At 45.3% G+C, this 16,445-nt stretch overlaps 1 protein-coding gene across 3 annotated transcripts in view; it reads right to left on the bottom strand.

The window, feature by feature from the left end:
- The window catches only part of PHTF1 (putative homeodomain transcription factor 1), a 516,605-nt gene that overhangs the window by 400,380 nt on the left and 99,780 nt on the right, over window positions 1–16,445 (bottom strand). For all 3 annotated transcript variants that reach the window (XM_086923323.1, XM_086923324.1, XM_086923325.1), the window contains exons 4-5: window positions 16,115–16,171; window positions 10,824–10,893 (exon numbers count right to left, since the gene is read on the bottom strand). In XM_086923323.1, coding sequence (XP_086779449.1) covers window positions 10,824–10,893; window positions 16,115–16,171 — 127 coding nt within the window. The remainder of the gene's footprint in view (window positions 1–10,823; window positions 10,894–16,114; window positions 16,172–16,445) is intronic.

The raw sequence follows: 16,445 nt of genomic DNA, 5'->3' as shown, positions 1-16,445 counted from the left end.
GGAGGAAGGGTTTCATTTTCCTCAAGATATTTATTTGGAGGTTTGCTCCCTTAGTTGCCTTGCTGATATGCTGCTGCATGTTGAGATTGGCGTCAAGTGTTATGCCTAAAGATTTTGCTGAATCCACAATGGTTGGTTGGACATTGAGTGCAGTTAGGTGCTTAAGCCAGGTTTGAGTGGTAGAGATTTTCGCGGGAGGTGAGATCAGAAGGAACTCAGTTTTCATGGCATTGAGTTTGAGGTGGTTATCGGCCAGCCAGGATTGGGTGTTTCTGATCGTTGAGTTCAGACGCATAATGTCTTTGGGGGATTGTAGTTTGAGATATAGCTGAGTGTCATCGGCGTACATGTGAAAAAGTACATTGGATGCTTGTAGTAAGGAGGTGAGAGGTTCCATAACTAGGTTGAACAAGGTCGGGGATATGCAGGATCTTTGGGGGACACCTAACGATACAGGTATTGGAGCTGACATCAAGTTGTTGCTCTTGAATTTTTGAGATCGATTGTGTAGAAAGGAGGTGAACCACTGAAGAACAGTTCCAGAGAGACCCATTCTTGTATTTAGGAGTTCGAGTAAGTTCTCATGTTTCACAGTGTCAAATGCTGAGGAGAGATCAAGAAGGATGAGGAGGCAGGTATCATTATGATCCAAAATTTGGAGGGCGTCGTCAATTATGTGATTCATAGCAGTTTCGGTACTATGCCCTGCTCGGAAGCCAGATTGATGAGGGTTGAGGAGCTCAAACTGTTCTATGTGTTTTGTTAGTTGTAGTTGAACGCATTTTTCCAACAGTTTGGCAAGAGTGGGAATGTTGGTAATCGGACGGTAGTTGTTTAGATCAGTGGGGTCGGCAGTTGGTTTCTTTAGTAGAGGCGTAACTTGTCCAACTTTGAGTGAGTCAGGGATGGTTCCTTGTTGCAGTGAACTATTGATAATTTTAGTCCAGAGTGGGAGGAGCAAAGGGGTGAAGTCTTTTACAGCATTAGCAGGAAGAGGGTCAGTGAGGTGATTGGATGGTTTTAGGATGCTGAGTAGGCTGTCAATTTCTTCTTCAGAGTAGGTGTCAAAGGATGACCATGTCACATTGTTTTTTGGTTCCGTGGGTGTTATGCGGTCAGGTTTTGAGTACAGGCTTGCGTCAATGAGGAGATCGCTCCTTATGTTGTCCGTTTTTTGGTTAAAGAAGGTAGCGAAATCTTCACAAGAAGGTGTATTGCCCCTAGTGTCGACTGCTTGGGGTTGTTCCTTGGATTGTGATCGGATTAGCTCGAATAGTTTTCTTGGACGGTTTTTTGCTTGGTCTAGCTGGAGTCTGAAGAACTCTGATTTTGAGCGTTTTATTCTCCTGAAGTATGCGTTTCTCTTTTTCTTCAGCAATTTTAGGCGCAGTGCCGAGGGGACAGATCTCCAAGTGCGCTCTGCCATTCGCATAGCCAGTCTGTCTTCATTGAGACTCCCGTCGTACCAAGGGTTGGATATCTTGGTGGAGACTCTTTTCAGTTGCATCGGTGCCGCCTCATTGATTATTGAGGTCATAGTGTTGAGATAATGGTCAGTTAGATACTGGACGTCGGTAATGTCGGTAGGGGGGAGTAGGAGATTGCATCTGTTAGGGGGCAAAGAGTTTGGATTGAGTTTCTTTAGGTCTCTTTTCCAAACTTTGGGCTTAGAGGATTGGACCGGGATACGTTTAACTTTTTCTTTGATGAAGAATGTGACAATATGGTGGTCTGACCAGTCACAGGGCTGGATTGAATCAAGTTGAGTGTTGCCTTCTTTGGAGATGATAAGGTCGAAAATAGAGCCTTTGTCATGGGTCGGGCTATTGCAAATTTGGGTGAGGTCAGAAGCGATCAGGAAATTTTTGAGGCTATTAACCACTGCGTCACTGCCATCGTTCCAGTGAAGATTGTAATCGCCAAGGTAGATTTGTGTGTTTTCCCGTCCTGAGTTGATTGAGATTGTGTCCATGAGTTGTTGGGAGAAGGTGAGGTTGTCCCCAGGTGGGTGGTAGATGATGTGTAGTGAGCATACAGGTTTGTTTTCGTTGATGACATCAAGGCAGAGGTATTCACAGGAGGTGAGAGAAGGGGTGGTGACTTTATTAATTGATAGGTTGCTCTTATAGATGCATGCGATTCCACCGCCTGTCTTGATGGGCCTGTCAAGTCTAGTGATGCAGTAGTTGGGGGGAACTAGGATATCCATGATGGGAGTCGAAGATTCGGTTAGCCATGTTTCAGTTAGGATGGCTAAGTCAAGGTCCCAAGAAGTGATGAGATCAGCGATCTCCGAAGAGTGTCTTTGGGCCGATCTACAGTTGAGAAGTGTGCATTTGAGTCTGGGGGTGCAGAGTGAGGGGGAGGGATCAAGAGTGAGAGGGACTTTTGTGAGGTTGTTGGGGGCGGAGCCTCTGTTGTTATGCGTGGGGTGTCTGAGAGGGTTGGAGAGAATCATAGGAATGGACCGGTGTGCGGAGGCTAATAGGTTTTGGTGGGTCGGGTTATATGTGCGGAGTAGGGTGTGTATGTCGAGGTCAGAGAGAGTCTTGCTAGTGCGTTGGGGGCGGTTGGAGGTATTGCGAGAGGGGATAGAGGTCCCACGTAGGGGGTGAGTGGGATGTGAGGGGGATATGTTGTTAGGTTGAAAAGTGGCCGTGGGAGGGGTATGTGAGGGGGATATGTTGTTAGGTTGAGAAGTGGCCGTGGGAGGGGGGTGCCTGGGGTGTGTGAGGAGTAAGTCTGTGCAGCATATCCAGCCCTGCCAAGTACCACGCATCAGGTGTTATACCAACGCATTTCAGAGTGTTGGTCCGCATCACATCACAGAGATGTATTGTCACGCGTGATAGCGCCTACTCAGCTTTCCAGCTGGAGCGCTGCTTAAGTACCAGTGACTGGTAATTTGGTTTTAGCTGATAACACATTGCTGCAACAGGATTTTCGGCTTGGGGGTGGCCAGTCAGGGCTGCCTACAATGTGTTTCAGTTACTCTGCGGCTAAAGTCAGTGACGTGACATCGAGATTGAGTACTGTGACTTAATTTGTCTGTCAACAGTCAAGGCCCGGGTAGCACGCAAATTCAGTTTGTACAGCCATTAGCCCTCGCTGCCCCCATAAGATCATTAGGACCTGCACGGCCGCTGAAGGAGAGTCGCGGTGCAGCCATGAATGCAGTCGGAGGGAGACCACCAGCGCTGCTCACATAGCTTCAAAGGTTTCAAATCGCTTATATGTGACATTTTTTATAATTTCAGGGTAATTACTAGTGACATTCAATGACTATGAGTGACACTTTCTCGCAAGCAAAATTCAAGCTATGAAGAAGAGGGAACATATATCAGAAATGGCACCCATTTGAGCATCGAGAAATGCTTAAAAGATCTTAAAACTGATGCAAAGCACCAGAAATTGAAGGGCACTAACAGGAGTCTCATAGATGTCAAGTTTTCATTTGCTTATGTGCGACATTTGCATGGTTTTAGTGTACTTATGAATGACATTCTCCTGACAAGTGACACTTCCCTGGAAGTAAAACTAGGCAATGAAGTCCCAATAAAAAGGTAAATATCCCAAATTACCAACTTCTGAGCAATGAGAAGCACCCATTCGAAGTGGCCCACTCCAACCCAGTACATCCTAACTCCAATGACAGCATCAGGTCTTTCGGCATCAGAAACAGCTAGTCCAACCCAGGGTTCAAACCCTACCAAATTCCAGCATGTCTGTCCCTGCTCAATGCACTGTGACCCTTTACATCGTTCAGAGCCAGCCCATCCAATTTAAAGCACTTCTAGACACATTCACCAAAACCAGGTTTATTCTAGCCCCATTAACCCCAAACAGAACCAGCCTGGTCCTGTCCAGCCCCATTCCCAGCCTGAATATTCCAGCCCTGCGCAGTTCTGTTCAAACGCCATAAAAATTCACATAACCCAGCCAGATCAAGCCATTCTAGCTATATGTACAGGCATCAGAACCAGCCAATAGGGTTGCTAACAGGATGTTCTGTTCTTTTATTGGCCTGACCAGTATATTAATGTCCAAGCATAAAGCCTGTATTGTTCACTCATATCAGTGTATATTTAAAACTTAAAACATATGAGTAAAGCACTTTAAAATGCGTTCCATAGCGGTTTTAATGGTTCGTGGCTGATAAAGTAAACAAATAAAGCAAAGCAGTGTTAAAAATGAATACGGACTATCTTGTATGACCTCCAGTTTATAATGTGTGGGTCTTCGAAGAATTTTAAAACTACTCCACCACGACACATTCACAGCACAACTCACCAGTGACAAGTGCTGCAGAGTGCTTTATTGCCAGGATGGGAACCAGGGGGTCTTCATTGGGCCGAGCGTGGCTGAGGGGACCGGCGGTGCTCTGCAGTGATGATTGCAGCGTGCATAACCTGTCTTGCTTCAGCCTGTAGGGCAATCCCTTACTTCTGTAGGTTTTGGTAGCACTTTTAAATGCCTCTTTTCATATGGCCAGCATGGACTTTCAAGGACATTGGCGTAATTTTTGCCACTCACTTATTCACCTGGTCCTCAAGAAAGCCCTTTTATCTGTTCCTGTGGTCTGAAACATGTAGTCCGTTTTGACAACTTGGAGTAATTCTCTCCAATAGTTGCCCTTGACATATTTAACCGTATCCTGGGCCACCAACAATAAACTACACTGGGGAAGGATTCCCAGAGATCATTTTAACTTGCACCATAAACTTCACACTATCACACCACACCTGCTCCGGTGTAATCAGGCAGTGTAGCACAACCCGGTGGCATTCGACTGCCCGGTTGGGACCCCAATGATGAAGCATGACATCAACTAAGTTGGTGTGTGAGGGGTCTTTTAAGAAAATCTAATGGTTCCCAGGCACTGCTATGACTTTTAGCATCTGTGAGTCGAGATTTTTTATTTTCTAGTGGGTCTGTCTACATTGTTTACTCACAAGAGATAAGATAGAGCAAGGCCTGGAACTGAATGGAGTTTTGAAAACATTGGAACAGCTTGGTTTGACTACTGAGGAAACCAAGTGCGATTTGCAGCAAACACAATTACGTACATTGGGCATGAGATTAGTGCATGTGGTATTAGACATACGACTGAATTGGTTGATGCCATTAGAAAAGCCCCCATTTCCCAGACTAAGATGAAGTATGCTCATTTTTAGGATTAGAGGAATTCTACTCCAAATTTGTACATAACTTTCCAGGGAAAACATTCCATGTCAGGCAGCTGCTCAAAAGGGGATGTACATTGTTGTGGACAGTTGTTTTTCAGAGTACCTTTGAAAGCATTAAAGAGGACATTTGTTCAGCCACAGCCGTCCAAGGGTTTGATCCTAATTGCAGAAACTTTATCACCACTGATGCTAGTGTTAAGGGCTTAGGGGCAGTTTTCTCTCAGTTACAGGAGGATGGTACGGAGTGCATGGTTTCCTCCAATGGGGTTTGACCTCAATGGAGGAAAAATACTCCGTCATTGAAAGAAGACATTGGCTTGTGTGTAGGGAGTAAAGCATTTTAGGCAGTTTGCATGGGGCACCAAGGTGGTAGTGAGGAGAGACCACAAACCTCTTATTAAGGTCCTCACTTCGCAGGACTGGAGTAATGCTTCTCTTAAAATTACCAGGTTGTCAATGCAGTTGTTAGATTTTGTTTATTAGGTGCAATATGTTTTGGGGCGAACGTAACAGGATAGCAGATTTTTTAAGCAGGATGACTTTACCCATTGGTGCAGAGACAAGAAATGATTGGGATGAATGCTTGGGGGTTATGGTGTTTACGGAGGAATTATAGTACATAGGGCAGGAGTGGTCCTGTTCTTTTGCTCAGGATAACATGCTATCCACAATAATGGGGCACATCAAAGAAGCTTGACCAGAGAAGAACCAGTTAGGAAAGGAATTCATTCCATTTTGGGAAGTAAGAAGTGACTTGTATGTGGAGGAAGTGTTTTTGTTGAGAGACCAGACTAAGTCGAATAATCGTACTGGTGGCCGGGAGTTGATAAAGATATTGAAAGACTGGTGAGGGATTGTGTCAAGTGTACCAATTCCGACAAGTCTTTAGTTACGCTTAAGCCACCTTAACAGCCCATAGAAGTTCCACGCATGCCGTGGGAGAGAGTAGAGGTTGATGTCTTTGGGACGGTACAAGATGTGAATGGTGTGTCTAAACTCATTTTTGTTTTGGTGGACCATTTTTCTAAATAGTCAGAGTTCAAGGTTGTTTTAAAAGCAGATTCTTAGTATTTTGCTGGTGGTTGGTCGATGTTAGCGCAGCTGGTGCATGGAGTTCAAGCCAGAATAAACCTTTGGATCGTCGCTCTGTGTCGTGTGGTGATTCAACATAAGACAGTGCACCTCTAGGCCTCTTAACACAACTGTCAACCCCACGGTCTTTCTCAATTATGTGATAATTCCCTAATGTGTCCACAATTTGTCTTTCGAGTCAGACACTCTTTGCTGTGCCTTATCAAGCTTGTATGTTTATCCACTCTCCCGTTCAAAAGATCCATTCTTGGATAACACATCAATTTTGGAGTCTAGTGCAATCAGCCTGATGTTCATTCCTAGCAAGAGCTGCTTCAAGTAGGTCCCAGTTCTCCACCTGGAATGCGGTGCTGTTCGCCAGGTAGACCCCTGTTCATCTTGATTACTCCATTTAGATTTCCTTTTGCATGGATTTGCTGCCCTTGTTTCAAAGGGCAGATTTGGCTGTTTGCCATATGTTTTCACCATCAAGGGTTTATTTGCACGTGTGTATTGGCCTGTGTGGTGTCCACACTTTTCAAAGGAGGCCCATACACGTCCTCATATTGAGCTATCAGCTACTGTTAGCACTTGTGACTGTCTCAGTTCTTAGCCTCAATATTGCATAATTTGCATGCTAGCCGGTTTGGCGCATCAGAAGGGAAAATGGAGACACACTTTACAACATTGCTTCCTGCCCTTTTCACTCAGGCTCTGCGGCCTACCCTTCCACACAGCTTCTTGGGTTGGTTTAGTACTGCTTTTATTGCCTCCATGTGCACAGTACTTGCATGTAAGCCGTGGACTCTCTGCTCCCCGTTCCTCACCTCACGGGATGGAGTTTCTTAGCCATGATCAGGCTCTCCTCCCTCAAGCTTGCACCCATTGGCTGCAGACGATCCGCTTGTAGAAAATGGCAGCTCCTCGACAGGGTAGGCCCTTTTACAACCTTGTTCAGCAAGAGAAGTAACACCAGCATCCCACGCAGTTGCCCCATCAACATGGCATTGAGGGCATGGAAAGGCAGGGGCGTAGCTTCATGAGGGTTGTACAGGCTCCTAATAAATCTATTTTCTGTTAAATAGTACGGTACAGATGCTTTCAGTCGTTTATAGTGAGATGTTTATTGGATTTCACCAGGAATCTTTTCACACACACACAAGACACAAAAAGCATATACACTCTCTCTCTCTCTCTACATGTTGAAAGTCTAAAAATGTTGTTTATTTTACAAAATATTGTGCTTTCTCTCACTTAACCTCTTCGGTGCTGCAGCCATCCCACGTGACGGTGGGCATGTGTGGAGGACGGCCGGGGGCCGTCGGAACCCCGCCCACTGATTAGAATGTCCGCACCGCAGCGGAATTCGTGCAGCGGTCAACAGGTTAATACCCTCTACCAATCCGTATTTATCTCCATTTCCACTGCCCCTTTAGCCCCTCTCATGAGCCCTGCTTGTCGTATAATGTATTTTAACATTATATGCCAGCGTGATTGTTGGAAGCACAGCCTTCCCAATCTTAGTGACCAAGCTACGCCCCTGTAGACAGGACCCCATGTTTATGGCAGCTCACTTGCTCCTATGCCTCCTCCGGGACTGCTCGCACAGGCCCCCAGGTTTACTGTTTCTCACCGTCAGTTTTCCTGGTTTGCAACGTCTCAGCTGCCATGTCCGGTGGTCCAGCCTTCGTCCACGCCTCATAAGTGTGACTGAGGTTAGCAGTTCTGCATGCTTTGGTGACAGCGTGATACGGTGCTCCACTCCCAAGCGGCAATCTTCTGTGGGCGCTATCCATGCCACCGACTTAGTGGATCTCTTTTGATCAGCACACTTTCACCCATTGCATCTAATCTATTTTATTTGGTGACAGAGCAAAGAGGGGGAGGCATTAGGAGCACAAATTACTCCCAGGGGACAGGTAGCAGCTGGTGGATCGTTTGCACATCCATCCTGGTAACTACAAGGATCAGCCATTAGCGGATAGAATTCGAAAGAGAAGCCAATTAAAGAAATGTTCATTGAAAAAAAGCATGGCAGCGAGAGAGAGTAAAGGAGAGTCACAATTCCAACACTAGTGGTCTATGGGCAGCAAAGCAGACCGGGAAATAGAGCAGGTTGTGGCAAAGAGTTCTCAGAAAATAAAATGCCATCGAACTGCATTGGTCCAATTTCCATCAAGGACGATGGCTCAAATTTGAGGTTTACACTGGTGGAGTAGAAAACACTGTGCTTCTCTCGAACCTAAATAGAGTAGTGGAACCACAAGTTTGGCAGGCCAGTTCTCCCTGAAGGTTGAAACACGTTTAATCCCTGCATATGTCTGACCTTAAACCACGAACATTGGTAGGGATTATGTCAGATTTTTTCAGTGAACAAGTATTTTTATCATTGGTTAAGAGAAAAAACACATGTACACAATTTAAACCAGTGGCACAGGTCTTCAATTTCTCATATGTATCTGAAGGAGGTATATTTAACCTATATAACCAACACGTCCTTATTATTATGCTCCCCATCTAGGATTAAACTGAGCTGATGCTCTTAGGTAACCCTCCGAAGCTCACCATCGACGCATTGTGACCTACCTGCCTTGACCCTGCTTCCACACCAAAGGACACAATCAAGAGCCTGGGCATCTGGCTGAACAAGTCCCTTAACTTCAATTGTCAAGCAGCTAAACTTTTAGCCACTTGCTTCAGTATACTTAGGCTTCTACTGAAAATTCTCCCCTTACTGCCTTTCCAAGCGAGACAGATCATGGTCCAGGGTCTCATCTCATCTCGCCTAGATTTTGGGGATGCCCTTTACCTAGGGGCCCCCCAAACCACCCTGCACAAGCTCCAGATCATCCAAAACTGCGCAGTCCGAACACCCCTCCAGATCCCCTGCCGACTCCCAATTAAACCCGGACTAAGGAGCTTCCACTGGCTCCCAGTCAGAGAAAGAATTGAATTTAAGAACCTGTGCATCGTCCACCGAGCCTTTTGGAAAAAAGGCGCTGTTAACAATCAATCATTGATCACCCCCCACCACCCGAACAGACAGCTTAGGTCAGCATCCTCTCTCCTAGCCACTGTGCCCAGGATAAGGAGAGCCAGATGTGGGGCCGTTCGTTCTCCTATAACTCGGCCAAAACTTTGGAACTCCCTTCCCCTACATCTGCGATCAGAGTCCAACTTACTTTCTCTTCCGTAAACATTTAAAAACCCTGCTTTTTAATAAATCCTGAATAATCTCGAACTGTTCATTTGCATGCGTTGTCTGTAGCGCTGGGACGCCTGAGTGTAGCTATCGCACTTAACAAATGGTCTTTTCATTTCATTTCATTAAAATTAATACTTGGAAATAATTTTTCAGTTAACAGAAACGAGTATATATTTATCTTGCACTATTAAGGATCATCTTATTCCATTACTAAACTCAGCTCCCTGTCACCTTCTATCAGAATCTCAGAGGACAAATGAGAGCCAGCCTCACTTAGAGATAGGCAGATGTTAAGATTTGTCAACAGAGCACCTGTTGGCTCCATCAACAGAACCTTAGTCCAATGGACCTTTGGAGTAGGGGCCATTGGAGGAAGGACTTTACAATGCTCCGTTCTATTTAGAGTGGACGGTGTCATTTCTTTTTTTTCCCCCCAACGACCCCACTAGGAAAAATCGGGGCAGCAAATAAACGAAAAATGCCCCCCCGGGCCCCAACACCCTGGGAGAAAACTTGAAGTGTGGTGGTCTTTAGCTGGGAATTCATTTCTGGGAAACAAAATGTTTAAAGTATGGGGAACGGCCATCAAAACAGAAAGCTACCATTCACCATCCTCTTTGTGCACTGAAAGGAACTGCTGTGAAGGTGGTTTCTTTCAATGTACAGATACGATTTCTGGGCCGGTGGTCCCCTGTAAATTTGAGGGACCGCAGTATGTATGAATGAGGGACATTACCTCTGCCACCCTGACGGACGGAGTTCCGTCCTCCGTCCGTCGAATTCTAAATCAGGCCCTAAGTATGGTTGCCAAGTGGAGTGCATTCTATATAAATATCCTCAAATATGCATAAACAATAAAATATATTACAGGCAACTAGGTAAACTGAAATATATTAGAATAAAAAAACATGTGCCGTAAAGGCTGTATATTGTTGGTCACTATTCACATGATTAGAGCTTCCTGTCACAAAAGATGCTGCTTTAAAATGGCAACTGTATGGAAATAGGCTAGTGGGAAAATACTGCCCTTCCTTTCCTATCGACCCGATGCGTTTCTGCATTCACCTTTGCGTACTACATTTCTAGCCTTCTCCTTGTCACAAAATATGGGAATGCTGGGATTTTCTACAATAAAAGCAAGAATAATCGACAAATGGATGTCGGGTAATTTGGCACTTATTTTTATAAAATACATTCTATCAACCATGAGAAGAAGGTGCCAGCTTTCATTTGTACACCATGGTACCTAAGTGAGGGTACACTATTAAGGTCATGAACCGGAGAAATCACTAATATAAAATGCCAAGCATGATGGACACAGGATGTAACATGAAGATAAAGTTACTCAATGTTGCACCTACCCCTCACCAAATCCACGTCAATCAGGTCAGGCTCTATGTGACCCATCTTTTTCGCTTTGTTTGTGAAGCCCTAGAATTAGAAATGGGAAAACATATTACTTTTTAACATTGTACTCCCTGCATTTTCATAGACTGGAAGAGTTAAGGATACCAAAAAGTATATCCGATATTGTTAGTCTATTGGTTCCACTCTATTAGAAGTGTTTGGGGCATTGTACTTCCCTGTACCAGATGTGTGCATTATCAGTTTAAAATAAATAGTGCAGCCAGGAGTTGCACAGTACACTTATCTTAGGCAAAGCCGACCCCATCCTCCTATGTTGCAAATGTCCCTCATGTCTCGTATAAGAAGATGAAAAACTAACCGAAAACCCTATAAACAGTCACTAAACTGGGGACGACAGGTGTGTGTTAGCAACTGAAAGCAGCCTGTAAGACTATGAACTACAAGTGCAATGCTTGCCAAAAGCAGGCAACTTTTCCATTTCTCTTACACCAGTCTCCTCGCTAATAACTAATGAGAACTGATTACTGGCCACAGAATATTAGGGTGGTATTTGCTACTGTAATGTGAAATGGACTGGTTTCTGAATAGCTGCTGAAGTTGGCTTTCCAATGGTGGAGTGGGTATTTCTACAAGTGGAGATGCTTCAACTTTGTATGCAGCAGCAACTGGTGATGCTATAAAACCCAATCACAAAATAGAGGTCGTAAAAACGGTTATGTGAGGCATGATTATTTCACAATTAAGAACAGCCCAAGGTTTACTATCTATGGAAAGGTAAATTCTTTGGTCATGGATACAGAAATTACTTAGTTGATATAGAAATCCAAAAATAAAAATAAATAATGAATGCATAGGCGAGTTAGTGAATAAGGACTCATGTTTTCAATGTGAAAATGATGGATGAACAATGAATCAAACCTTTAACAAATCTCATCAAAGTAGGTATCTGAAAAAGGAAGGTTGATCCAGAAAACACAGAAAGGCCAAATGGGCCATCAAATAATCTTTTACAGTGCACATTCCAAGGCTTTGCTGAGCTAAAGACAAGACCACCAAGCAATCTGTGTTCCGGGCACAACACCAGGCTATGAACTTGTTCCAGTATCTAGCCTAGGTGGATTTCATGAAGGAGAGACTTGAGACGAGGATGACATCTACTACCTCGGTTGGCAGGTTGAAAGCCGATAACGGTCACCACTTAGTCTCCATGCATGGAGTTGTAAGTTGCGCAAATGTAGATGGAGGACTGAACCCTGCTAATGAGACGGGACGTCCTCCCAAACTAGCAGCCTGATCAGAGGACAGATGCTCTTGCTCAGAAGATCACTACACTCTCCTGGCCAGACCTTGATCATCTTCAGAACTCATTTTAAGAGAGGTAGGGGCAGTAGGGCATACGGCAGTCCAATGGTTAATTCCAGCTAGAATGCGTCTCCTAACAAATGTTTTTGCAGAAACTCCAATGTGTAAAATTGATGAAACTTTGCGGTCAAGACCGAGGTGAAAAGATCTAGCCAGGATATGGGGAAGATGCCCTGCATCACCCTGGGATGACGATGCCAAATGTGGTGTACCAGACATCTGCTCAGTTCATCCTCTATGGCATGCAGGAACCCTGCCAGGTGGCTGCATCTATAAAGATGCCTGCTGGCCCACTCACAATCTCCAGAGTTGCAAAGTCACCTGGAACACAACCCCTCTATGCCCTGCTTGTTGAAGTACAATATGGCAGTTGTATTGTTTTTTGAGTACCTGCGGCAGCCTCCTCTTGATGATTGGCAAGAAGGCCTTCAAAGCCAGACAAATGTAGCTCAGGTAAGCTCATATGGAATTAAGACCAAAATGCTCTTTGCTTTACCTCCTCCAGGGAATCCCTCGCCATCCCACCAATCGTCCATCACTGTTAATTATGAGTGAGGAAGGGAGAGTAGCCTGCCTCAGGACAAAGTGCAATTGGTCAGCCAAAATAGCAGAGCTTGAGCACTTAAGACCTGGTTGGCCTTGACTGCAATCAATACCTGGTTGGTCTTAGAAAGGAAGCCTTGACGCAAGGCACACTGGGATATCAGGTTCCACCTTAGGGTTGACAAGGAGGATGCACAGTTAAGAGGGTCAGAAGTCTCATTTAGACACAGGATCAAACTTGAGACAATGGGATCACAGCTCCAGTGCTGCAACACTGCTAACAATTCTCCATTCCTCCAGAGGTGGTCCATGACTGACTGCATCGAGCCTGCCTTCAGAAGGCATTCGTCAAGGTACAAGAATACACATACTTCTACCCTCTGAAAATGAGCAACACCTGAGGGCCACTTGTGAGACTGAATGAGTGATCAGCAAAACTGACAATGCTCCAGGCCCACCACGAACAGAAGGAAACACCTCTTGGACTGCAAAACAGATATATGAAAATACTCAACCTGCAAGTACAAGGATATCACCCAGAATCCCGGATCCAGAGCACACAGGATCTCAGCCAATGTGAGCATTTTGAATTCATCATTCTGCTAGAAGGCATTCAGGGGTCGAAGGTCCAAGGTAGGCTTGAGGCCCCTGTCCTTTTTAAGGACGAGGAAATACCAAAAGTAACAACCCCTGCATTTCTCCAAGTCTGATAACCTTTCTATGGCACCATTGGCAAGCAACAAACAGGATCAACAAATGTTACGCTGAAAATCAGACAGGCTTGGGGCGAATATTGGATAGGGAACAAACAAAAGGTAGGGCATAGCCTGTTTGAACTATTTGCAAACCCATCTGTCAGATATGATGGAATGCCAACCCAGGAGGAAGTTTTGAATTCACTGGTTGGACATGTGCTGCTGATGCAAACGAAAGCAATTTGCTGCCCATTTTTAGCAGGGGAAGGAGAATTGGAAGAATGGTGCCCCTGCTGACTCACACGTTGACTACCATGTCCAGGCCTGAGCCCCTGATAGAACTTGGCAGCCTGCTGCATCTGTCTTGAAATTATGTTTCTACCTTCATGACAGCCTTTGGAATAGCCCCTACATTTCTAGAACTTGTGCAGAAATAGAGTGGCAGGGTCAACAGCCACAAAGAGCGTGCTGTAGCTCTACTATCCTTGGAGCATTCCGAAGCAAAGTCCACCTTCTCTCCGAAGAGGCGAGGCCCATCAAAGGGCAAGTCCATTAGCAAAGCCTGTATATCACTGAGAAGTATACGGACCTCATCCAGACATGTCTACTAAGGCAACAGTGGTGCCGACCACTCTGCGTATGCAATCAGTGGTATAAAGACCAGGGTGGACATAGGTGACCGCATCCTGGTCATCATGTATAGCACAAGCCAGAGTGGACCTAGGATCCTCCAGGGCTGCCAGCAAGATTAATTTGCCAAAGGTGTCAATTCTTTTAGATTCTCTGACCAGAGGGTTGGCTGCAAATGAGTTAGGGCTTGAGTTATTGGTGAAAGCCTGTACATTAAGGCTCATTGGAGTGGGGTGCTTGGAGAGAAAATACAGGTCTTCAGACACGGTCTACGACATCTGGCATCGCCTGTTCACAGGCAGGCAAGAACATGGTTTTGAGCAGGTAGACCTTCATTAAATGGGAACAAGTGCTCAGACGCTGCTGGCCCTGGAGGCAAGATTTTCCTCAAAACATTTGTCTTAGTTTCAATAGAGGGCATCTGTAATTCTAGTACTTTGGCTGCCCTCTGAAACACCATAGTAAATGAGGAATGTTCTTTCATATACAGGGTATGAGGCACATCAATCTATGTCTCAAGGGAAGTATCAAGCCCAATGGCATTTAGTAAATCAAGGTATATTGCATCATTTATGTATTGAGGGGGGACCAAGCTATCCTCCTCCCTATTGCCATCAATATCTTAGGGCTCTGGCACAGGGTCAGACCCAGAGCTAAAAGAGAATGGAGTCTCTGCCGATAACTGCAACATGGTAGAGATACAGGGTTAAGTGAGGGTGCATGACAACTGGGTGTGCTTTTGTAACCTCATAGCATGATATCAGTCAAGCTCGAGCAAACAGCGGTTTGGAATCAGACAAGGGCTCCGCACCAGATCATCTGTTGGTGGCATCAGCGTAGGAACGGCAGGAACTAGAGTGGTTAGTAGGGCTAGGTTGGAAATCTGTAACAGAGTCAGCATGGGCCCAGTAATGGGTACAGAGGAGACAGACTGCAGAGAGCAGGGACCTGTTGGCAGAAACCGAACTAAAGGCTCCAGAGGTTCTCTGGGGCTCTAAGGTGTGCCAGAGGGAGCCAGAAGTGCACAAAAATTAGCAGCATGGCTCTCTGCAAGTCTTCATCTGCTTCAGGCTTGATGATGGCCTGGGAAAGTAGGGGCATCTAGGGATCAATTGAGGGATTGGCTTTGTGGTGGCTGACCTCAATGGAATGCAATGGGTATCTTGACACCTTTGCACTTTATCTTTGAAGTCAAAGTGGTTGGATGGGGTTGAAGGGCTTTTTTAGGCTCAAGTTTGGATTTGGACTCCGAATTACCGGATGACTTCGAGCAGATAGAGGAACAACCATTAGAGCATCCCTGTGGCCAAGCTTGCGACTTGGAGTGTGATGTACATGAAGGCCGCAACTTCTTCTAGTGGTCAGCGATAAACTTTGCCTTCTGGCCTGGAATTGCATTTTGGTGCATGAGGTTGCATTTATCAAACAACTGCAAGTCTTGTCCTGAGATTTCGCACCAAAGGCAAACCTTGAGCAGCTCCATGACAGACATCTTCTTACTGCAGTTATGGCGCAGCTTGAATCTTGTCGTTTTCTGTGGGGACATCATTGCGTAACACGGTGGAAAAGTTTGGAGGCGGCGGAAAACAACAGACGGGAGCAGAGCTCCAGATCCACGCTGGAAGGAGCTGAAAGAAAGGAACTGATGTCAGCACACAGGGGTAACACTTATTGGTGGCTCCTCCCCAGCACTTTCAGGGCATATGGAATCAGCACAGAGCCGCACGTTGCCACATAGCAGCACTCAGGAGCACTGCAACCAAAAATGTCTGGATACAGTTTGGCGCCTGAGGGATAGTTTAAGGTGAAGTCTGCGATTTGAAGTATCCATCAGAACAGTAGTGATTGCCAGCATTCCGAGCCTTATGATTGGTAACCCAGAGGTGAATTCCGATTAAGCTGTGTAGTTGTCAGAGAGCAGATTACGGAATAAGATGCTACCTCCTCTTGTGATGTACATGTTTTTGAATCAGTGGTAAAGCAGTTCATATAAAACTGACACACAGTGATGAACAAAAGTTGGCAGTTAACAAAAGAATCCTTCCAAAACCCACCTTAATCTCGGTCTGCTCAACTGACTTTTCCCATATCTGCTGGTCATAGGCTCCAATCTGAAAAAGACCACACGGGGTGAATGAGTTTCCGTGTCAACACTGAAAAGGTGAAAAATAAATTTAAATTCAGAAACGTTTATTGCAACTATAGCATACAAACAACTTCATGAATACGAAACAAATATACTCATTGACATTCGAATGCTGTGACAAAGATTGCCAAAGTCCAAAGTAACGGGGTCACAATGGCTTCAGAGTTTGATACAACACACAAACTAAGACTAGGGCTTTAGGGGGTTTCTATTAGAGCGCTCATTCCTGACCCCAGAGG

This window comes from Lissotriton vulgaris, chromosome 5, assembly GCF_964263255.1.
Source record: "Lissotriton vulgaris chromosome 5, aLisVul1.2, whole genome shotgun sequence".
NCBI classification, from domain to species: domain Eukaryota; kingdom Metazoa; phylum Chordata; class Amphibia; order Caudata; family Salamandridae; genus Lissotriton; species Lissotriton vulgaris.
This window is presented reverse-complemented; position numbering and strand designations above follow the sequence as displayed.